The sequence below is a fragment of the Lygodium microphyllum genome, chromosome 15 (assembly GCF_053477565.2).
Source record: "Lygodium microphyllum isolate KBCC chromosome 15, Lygodium_microphyllum_v1.1.10, whole genome shotgun sequence".
NCBI classification, from domain to species: domain Eukaryota; kingdom Viridiplantae; phylum Streptophyta; class Polypodiopsida; order Schizaeales; family Lygodiaceae; genus Lygodium; species Lygodium microphyllum.
This window is the reverse complement of record NC_141149.1, coordinates 47229821-47239398: the sequence shown is the minus strand read 5'-3', so window position 1 is coordinate 47239398 and position 9578 is coordinate 47229821. Positions and strand designations below refer to the sequence as shown.

At 40.8% G+C, this 9578-nt stretch overlaps 1 protein-coding gene across 1 annotated transcript; it reads left to right on the top strand.

Moving 5' to 3' along the window:
* The first annotated feature begins 3095 nt into the window (after window positions 1-3095).
* On the top strand, window positions 3096-9079 carry LOC148024491 (cytokinin riboside 5'-monophosphate phosphoribohydrolase LOG1-like). The gene is made up of 7 exons (XM_087694138.1): window positions 3096-3891; window positions 4082-4179; window positions 4277-4307; window positions 4429-4528; window positions 6213-6283; window positions 7893-8036; window positions 8422-9079. The coding sequence occupies exons 1-7, from the start codon at window positions 3763-3765 to the stop codon at window positions 8512-8514; spliced, it is 666 nt and encodes a 221-aa protein (XP_087550264.1). The 5' UTR covers window positions 3096-3762; the 3' UTR covers window positions 8515-9079.
* The last annotated feature ends 499 nt before the right edge of the window (window positions 9080-9578 follow it).

Sequence of the window (9578 nt, the reverse complement as noted above, 5' to 3'; positions counted from 1 at the left end):
TATTCTTCCTTTACAAAGTCACAACAGTAAACCTCCATCCTCAATCTGTCTTTTAGGACACCACTAAGCAAAGGATGTGAACCCTACAATACAAGGGTATTTTCATTCCTTTGTACATCTAGACATTTTTAACCTTTTATTGATAGACTTAACCGATGCTTACATCAATTAAATTGCATCACTAATATGACCTTTGGTGCTCACTTTGATCCTCGTAGGGCTTGCCCTTTTTTCTTTGAGAAAGACTACACACCATGAGATGCACAGTGTCTAAGTGGCATTAATTAGTCCTCTCATTAGCACGGACCATTATGCATGCCTTTTGTAGATTTCATGAAAAGGCAAATAGTTGCCTCCCACTTGGCATATCAAAAATGAAATATGATTATCCATTATCAAGTTGATGGAAGTAACTCCTTACTTTCAAGCACTTGCTTACTCCTTTCCAAGGGTATTGGTAGGATACACAACCTTTGCATGTATGTTAGGAAACATGATACTTTTAGGTTCCAAATAAAATCTCATAGCTTGCTTTTGTAAAAAACACGCATGCTTGTATAATACCAACATTGGAAAAATGGAAAAATATAAGGGGAATTCACTCTTTAATAGTTAGAGAATAGTTATTCCTAATATTGAGTGTATAACAAAACAAGATAAGTTGAGCAAGATCCATATTGGGGCATGAATCTCATGTGCTTATCCTGGAAAGAGAAATAGAATTCTGGACACCAAAAAAGGGTTTAGGCACCACAAGAAGATCATATTTGACATATGATATTATAATAAAATTCTAATATTCTGAAACTATTACTACTTTTTAAGGTTAAATAGGGGTTATGATGTTTTGCTTTGGACAATGCTTCCTTGCTAGAAAATCGATCCCTCCCTCCTTATAGCTTCAACATAAGTGAATTATATGGGTTTTTAAATTAGTCCTAACCAAAGTATTTCCACTTTGTGGATGGACTAGCCCTTGAAGGATCACCAACAATACTTCCTTCAATGTAGGTTTTCTTTGTTGCCCCTTGAACATAGATTCTCTTTTCCTCCTTAGTATGTCATGTGATCTTTTGAAAACAAATGCTTACTATTTTAACGCCCACCATACCACTCGAAGGGTGCTTAAATAACTGGTGGTCTTTTAGAAGAAATTCATGAGACTATATCATGGTGTTTTACGAAGGACTTGGACCTCCAAATTGATTTCAAATTATGGATGGGTGTGTACACAGCATATCATACAAAATTAGAGCAAGTAACAAAAAGAACATAGCACGTAAGGGAAGAATAGAAAATTCTTTAATTATGAAGAGATGGATACAAAGATGGCTTAATCCACTTATGTGATTTCATTGTGAAGCTTAGATAGTAATCTAGGTAAATGATAGGTGAAGATCTTAAGGCTATCTAGAAGAACTTTGATTGGGTGAAAGATGGATGATAACGCCTCTAGATGGATGATAACGCCTCTAGAGGAGTCTCCCTTTTATAGGCCAAGAAGGTGGTTAGGTTGGCCTAATAGACATACCATAATATGTATATAGACTAGTCATACAAGGAATATTCCTTTTACCATTGGACTACAATACCATATCCCCATTAAGAGGGCCACTAGGGGCTGTTGGTCCCCCTTGAGATTCCCCCACACACAGATTGCTTTTGCAACCATTGAATCCCAAAATAGGAGTTTTTGATAACTCTCATACTCCACAAGTTGATGTAGGGTGCCTTGAGTTGTGACTAGCTTAATTACTCTATTTAACCCAAAGGCTAGACCCACAAAGGTCACCTTTTTGCCATCTAGTTATATAGATCTCATTTAACATGCAAGTTAGGATACGTGTTCACACATGGCATATTCTCATGATGGGGGCCTTACAACATTGAGCAACATGGATCATTGGTGGTACCTTACGAGGGTGGGGTATTGAACATATTTTAAAAGGTGCCTTACAAGCTAGGTGGCATGGGCAAAGACATACTCACACCTAATGAAGGGTTCATATGCCGTTCTTTTGATGTTGGTAGTAAGATTAGCTTTTGCTACTCCTAGTCACATTCACATTGCAACACTCAAATTTAGCATATTGTATTTATCACATGCAATTTCTTAGGCCATAATTTATAACTTGGACCCATTATTGATCTTTTGAGTGTGTTGACAATGTGGTGTTAAATAGTTATTGCACCCAAGATGATGTGATAAAAGAAGTGTTGGTTAATTTATGAGACTAGGGTGCATATGGCTTTGATGCTAATCTATATCATGGTGTCTAAAATTTGTCCCCTATCACTCTTTATGTGGTAAGTCCAAAGTGCCATTAGAGTACAAGTTTCATGTACTTACAAAGCAAGGATCAATTGGAGTTGTTATTAGACAAGACAATCTCTAAGGTTTAAGATTTTGAAGAGAGAAACATTTTTACTAGTTATTACAATGGTTGTACCAGCTTGTGCATGGGTGATAACAAAATGAAAGTGGCATTTCTCCATGTGAAAGTCCTTTCATGCAAATGGTGGATGGGTATCGGAGGTTTTCACTCCACGAATAGAAAATAGTATCCTTCTTGGCACAGCCTAAGCAAGCTCCACTCACTAAGTGCGACGTGTGGTAGCCCCCCACCCCCCACTACTAACTACCACCGGTGCTACTCGGCCTAAGAGCTCCCATGGGGACACAACCTTACAAGAGGTCGATGTAACAACCGAAGGCTGGGTGGGTAAAGGTCCAGGACAAAAAGGACACACGGAGAGAGAGAGAGAGAGAGAGGGGGGGGGGGTGCCTATGACAATTAGGGTTGACATAGAGAGAGAGAAAGAGAGAGAGAGAGAGAGTTGGCAGCGGCAGCTGTAAACATGAATTAAAAAGGGGCGATTGATGGCGATAGCGGCTCAACAAAAAGTGAGAGAGAGAGAGAGAGCCGCAATAGAACGTGCATTTATCGAGTTATCGATCGAGCAAAAGCGGGGAAAAAAAAACATTCGGCTATCATGATTACATAACATAATATTTTTTTAAAAAGCAGGACGGAAAAAGTTTTTATTATTAACTATTCGTCCAGTTCATTCTTCAGTGTATTTGTATGCGAGTGTGTGTGTTCTCTCTCGCTCGCAATGAGTGTTGTCTGGACAAAGCATCAAAAAATAAGGCTCAATTTCTGGCGTGTGTGCAGAATCTCTCTCTCTCTCTCAGAGAGCCTCTCTCTCGTCTTCCATAGCTCCATTGTGTCCTTGTGAGAGAGAGAGAGAGAGAGAGAGAGAGTGTGTGTGTGTGTGTGTGGGGGCGCGCTGTCTAAGTGCTTACTGCTGCTGATAAAAGGCCATTGTGCTGCTTCCTGTTGCTTCATGTGCCCCCCTCCCTCTTTTCTTCTTCCGCTCTCTCGCTTTTCTTTCTTCCCCACTTATTATCAATCGAGTGGGACAAGGTTCCCCTTCCCACCCCACCTTTGTTCCCCGCCCCTTTTCTTGAGTCCTGCAGATTTGAGTTCTGTTTCTTAGAAAGGTAAAGCATCATTACCCAAAAAGCATGAGCAAGCCATTCAGACAGAAGGAAGCATGACACGAAGAAAAGACTAAGAGGCTTTGAGCTGCTAGAACTTTGAGTAGGCTTCTTTTCTTCCGCTGCAGCTTTACTCCCTTCTCTTATCTGGGCCTTTTTTTCTTCCTAACCCCCAGTGAACAGCCCCCCTTCTTGCTTATATCTTCTACTGTTGGGGTGTGCTTGAACCATTGACAAGTGAAGGATCCAGGCGAAGTCTAATGGAGCTACAGCAACAGCAGCAACAGCCAACCAGCTCGAGGTTTAAGAGGATATGTGTCTTCTGTGGAGCTTGCAGTGGCAGGAGAAGTGTGTACCAAGATGCTGCCATTGAGTTGGGGAAAGAGCTGGTAGGCTGCCTGATCATGTTTGATCGGTCAATCATACTCTGCCCTTCATCTCTTTCAACCGTTATGCTCAAAATGGAATCCACTTCTCATCATGTTGTGCCTATGTGGGCTTGTGATGCAAATGAATTGCAATGCTATACTATAAAGAATGCACTAGGCAGGTCTTATCAGATTGTACACGATTTGGCAGGTGAAGAGGCAGATAGATCTTGTCTATGGAGGAGGCAGTGTGGGTTTGATGGGCCTCATTTCAAAGGAAGTCTACGAAGGTGGCCGGCATGTGTTAGGGTAAGTTATGATATTATGTCTATGGTTATTTGCTACCCCTGTTTTTTCCTCTGAACCTTACAAGGAAGCTGATGGAGTTTTTGGTTTTTGGAAGCAGTGTCATTCCCAGGACTCTAATGCCAAGTGAGGTATGTCATAACCTCTGTTTGAAGTATCTTTAGCCTCCTGTTGGGTTGAGTTGATCGGATGGGCATAACGGTGCACGTGTCGTCATGCTTGAAATGCATACATTTGGTGTTATGGATGCAGATCACGGGTGAAACCGTAGGGGAAGTTAGAGCAGTAGCAGACATGCATCAACGGAAGGCTGAAATGGCTCGCCAAGCAGATGCTTTCATAGCTCTCCCAGGTGAATAACCTTGAGCCTTCCAAAGGTTAGGGCTTACGCACAAGTTTGCTGCATCAACTTAAAAATTACAAGCCTCAGGTCTTACGAAGGTTTACGCATTATATGTCAAACATACCTTTGTGTGTTCTCATCAAGTCACAAAGCATTTTGGTACACATTAAATTAGCAAAGGCCCCTCCTATCCACTGATGATTGTAGCCCTCTCCCTTTAATGAGGTGTGACCTTACCCCCCTGTACCTTACATACGCCATAGGGGTGCTTGTGCCCCATGGCCCCGCAGCCAGTCATGCCATGACTTGGCCTATGGCAGCCCCTTCCAACCTTTGTTGTCTTCTCCTCGCAGAAAATTACAGAGGAAAGTTCTTCTCTCTCTGCTCTCTTTTTTTTCGGTTTCTGCAAAAAAAAAAAGATCTAGAGGCTGTTTGCTTGATTGATGGCCTTTTCACGTGTCTTCTGTAAGTTCGTATACAAACGTTTAAGGGAAAAGACTAGCAAGCAAGCACAGCCAAAAAGGGCCCAGTACTTTTTAGCTTCGGGTTAAAAATCTACTCACACAGACAGGGAAGAGGAGTACAACAATACTAGATATGCTTTACTTCTGAAATAATAATAATATTAATAATGGATAAAATATTGCTTCTCAGTCCTAATTCCTAATCTAATTGTAGTTCTATAGATTTTTAACTTTTCTGCTGCTTTTTAAAAAGAAGTGCTTCAGTCTGGTAAATATTCTCGTTTGTCTTAAGTTCAAACAGGTTTTCCAGAATTGTTAATCCTTAAAATCCAATGTCTCACTCGTCATTAAAATGCATAAGATTTGCTCCTTATCCTGCTGAGCTTTACTGCTACTTGAGAGAGAGAGAGAGAGAGAGACAGAGAGAGAGAGAGAGAGAGGCTTTACAAATTAGAAATCTTCCTTTCATATATTCACACGATTTTAATCTACATGGAAGTAGTAAGTAGACTATTTTCAGGTCTCCCAAGTAAAATAATCTTGATTTGCAGTAAAAAGGGCTTAAAAAGGTGAGAATAGACTCCAAGGTATAATAACCTTGTAGTGCAGTAAAGAGAAGGGCTTAAAAAGGTCAGACTATAGATGCAAGCATAAACCTTACTCTATAGGTGCACGTATGAAAAGGTCTCACATGGAGTTCGCTTTACTTGCCATACTTCAAGGACAGTTGAGCAAATTTGTGCGTGGCATGGCCGTAACGGAGACTTGCATGGCCCTGATGGAAACTTTTAAGTGTAGGATTATACGAAAACTTAAAGCCTGTAATAATCAGGACCCGTCTGCTAAGTGAAACGAAACAAATTAGTTGATTTTTAGTTTTTCCCAATACAGCAGAGTAGTGAATGGTATTCTCATTCTAAAAGTTGACCTACATGTCGGAGCCTCTCGTGGGCCCCGCATCGGTTTGAACATTCTTTTGCCTATCATCATCATCATCATCATCATCGTCTTCTCCATCTCCCATCTCCCGTCTCCATTATTTTTATTCTCGGTAAGTTAGATTTCGTTTTGTGCGTAGGCATACTTTTATTTTTCTCACTATCTAACAAGACTCATGGCTCTTTCCCGGTTATTTTTCTTAAATTAATAAAGTATTTAATCCTCAAAGCTGGTTCACGCGTTTTTCTTTTATCTGGTTTTAAAAAAGAATTCCCTTGGAAACTTGGCAGGAGGGTACGGCACGCTAGAAGAGCTGATGGAAATGATAACGTGGTCTCAGCTGGGCATCCATGACAAGCCGGTAAAAACAAAAAACGAGCACACGAAAATTTTCCTCTCAAAAAAAGGGAAAAAACCAGCGTGGATAATAACGATAAAACCACACCATCCAAATCTTGACACTTCTTTTGAGGAAAGCATTAAAATGTCACTACGCTTGGCAAAAGCGCCTTAACTGTCTCGTCAAGCCACGTCACGTTTACCGAGGCCGGTAAATAAATAGAAAGAAAGATGCAGTACAAAACCTTGCATTTTGAGGGGCGTGATCAAACACCAGCCGTGTCCGTTGCTTCTTCCCTTTCTGTGTCTTGTTTGTAAAGAAAAGTGGCATCTATCATCCATCCGTGTAGTAAATGTGGGTTGGGAGTACGAAAAAGACCTCTACTACCAAGCATGAGGGCCAAATCCCAACTCATCACATCACATTGCTTTCAGCGAGTGGAACCACCTCACATATGTCACTCGATTCTCTTTTACCTTGGCAGCCTTATGGGAGTGTCTCTGGGATCTACAGACTACAACCCATGGAATTTTACCTTCCGACACAAAGCTATGTAAATGCGAGGGCTTCCCTTTCTCTCCATCACCACTTCCATCTTCCTATGTTGAGAATGACAAACGAGAGTAAAGAAAGGGTGAATGATGGTGACGTTAGATAGTCAAGAAAGGGTGAGGTTTTTTACAACAGGCAATCCACGTCTACCTACCTCTAGAGTCAAACTTGGATTCGTTGTCAAAAGGGACTTTAACTAGGGGGTAATGAAGCAATCTAGCCATCCAACTATTTGCTCTTGTACATACTAATTGTGTGACCTTGGCTTTGTAGTTGAATTGAAAACCACAAAGCTCACTACAAATTCCTTTAGTATAGCGACCAATTTCAAGGGTATAGGCAACTAAAAAAATGCATGGGTTAGCTATAGAGATCACATTGTTGGGCTCTATCCCCTATCCCTTTGTACCTCTATGAGCACACCATTGCAATGAAACAACAGGTAACTTGAAAGCATGCTAATAGATAAATTTTGTGGTAAGTGTATGTGGATTTATGACTATTAGATGCCCATTGGGGTGAGCCTCACATTTTGTGTTGATAGCTTTGCATTCCCTCAAGTAGCGAACCTTGCTACATGCTTGGTAGGAAGGACATCCTAATGTTGAAATATCAAGTTGTCCAATATATGCAAGTACTAGTGTCGGAGATGAATCTAGGAATCATTTCCTTTTTCATATTACACATAATGGCAGAAGCTATGCTATAATCATAGTGTTGGAACTTTACTTTTCCCTCTTCTCTACATACTTTCACTTGTAACCCCATTTTCTATATATCCAATCATATCACACACATACACACACTTAGTGCCTCTCTCTCTCTCTCTCTCTCTCTCTCTCTCTCTCTCTTACACACACACAATCACACACATCTCATCTTGCACTTGCACTTGTGTGGTACTTGTGAAGTCATATTAGTTGCATCACCACAATGCACATCTCTAAGTAAATTAGTAGAGGGATAAGAGAGATGATGTTGCTTAAGGACCAAGTTAGATTTATTCAAGTAAACTCTTTTAGAGATAAGAAAGTAATGCTAGGCTTGGCATCTAACATCCTTGTCACAAAAAAATTAGGTGGGTTTGTTGAATGTGGAAGGGTATTACAATTGCCTATTGGCTCTCATTGACAATGCTGTTGTGGAGGGTTTCATCAAGCCAGCGGCAAGGAACATCTTTGTGGCAGCCCCCAATGCAAGAGAGTTGCTTCGGAGATTAGAGGTATCTATAATCATAATTTGGATGGAATACATGCTATGGCACTTGGTTAACCCTTAATTTGGTTTTATGTGTTGCTTTTGCGAGGATATGTGGGGTTTTACTTGATCATGTGCATGTGTGCCTGCAAACGCATGCATGTATACGCATATGTGTACATATACAGATTGATACAAATATGTGTGCATACTCACATACACATGCATATGCATGCACGTGCACATGCTTTATGTTTGCATAAGCATGCACATACACCATATATTGAAAACCATACAATCCGCACTGCTTATTGGCATACGTACGACTACATAGCCATATATGTGGGTTTTAAAGTAATGCCAGAACGTTTTTTTGAAAATTTTTGGTATTGTGGCTTTTTGGGGAATAGGAATATGCTCCCATGCACGACAAGGTGGCGTCGCAGCACAGCTGGGAAATGGAACAACGAGAGATCTCCACCACCTCCGACCTCGCTCGCTAATCAGAAAAGGCCTTCCAATTCCATAGAAAAAGAAATCCAAATTTACAGAGTTTTCTGGCCACGGAAACCCGGGGCACAATTTTCCACCTAGGCATCAAGACATTTACAAATCCTCCCCAGAAAGTTACGGAGCTAGCATTTTTGTGGCAGTCCAGCCAGGTAGTATTCAGGGACAATTATACACACACACACACCCCCTCTCGGTCACACTCTCAATGCATGAGACACACACAACACCCACCACTCCTCCCTTTTCTTCCTTTTTTTAATTGTCCCTATTTTCTCTTATTTCTCCTTTTGTATATTATCATATCTTCAGAAACATGGACAAAAAAAATAGCCTGGGTCTTATGGGAATGAAGAGATGGCTGTTGTATTTAAACGGGAGGCTTCAGGACCCATGCGGCTTTCCTTTGCCTTTACATGAAAAATCCAACCACCAAAAAGCCGCAGGCTGGGCGGTTTTCTATCAAACAAACAGTTCTCGCTTTCCTTTTTCATACTTAAAAATGTACCTCTTTCTCTTTGGGGTTTATGTTTGTAACGAAGCTGAAGCTGCGGCAAGTGCCCGCTGCATGCGTATTTTGTCTCCTTTTGGATTTCTTCATCGTCGTCATCATCATCGCATTGATCATGGACTTGTAGCATGAAATGCCGATCATGCCCTCCATCAACGTGGTTGTTGCAAGCCTCTTTAGCCTTGGCCTACACTTCACATGCCTATAATACCTCGTGAGGTGCTTAAGCTGCATGCCCGTCATTGAGATGGGATGATACATGCTTACGATTACTGCATTCATACTCGTCGTTTATATCGTCGTCACATGTTTCTTCATGTCACCCATAATCTTCACATTTTCACCATTATAAGCATCGCTTTTTAATACGAAGATATAACCTTCATCTGATACGGTACAACATCGTCGGACATCATAGACGCTATTAGCATATGCAAAATATCGAAGTATTATCATCCTGCTATTTATGTGCTAGCACTTAATTAACCCAAAACAGTTGCATATTGTACTTCACACATTCATTTGCCACACATTACTACTCTAAGC

Coding starts and splice junctions, on each gene's coding strand:
- LOC148024491 (XM_087694138.1), top strand. CDS start 3,763: ATGGAGCTACAGCAACAGCAGCAACAGCCAACCAGCTCGAGGTTTAAG. Junction 4,180..4,276: donor GGTGGCCGGCATGTGTTAGG/GTAAGTTATGAT, acceptor TTTTGGAAGCAG/TGTCATTCCCAGGACTCTAA. Junction 4,308..4,428: donor GGACTCTAATGCCAAGTGAG/GTATGTCATAAC, acceptor TTATGGATGCAG/ATCACGGGTGAAACCGTAGG.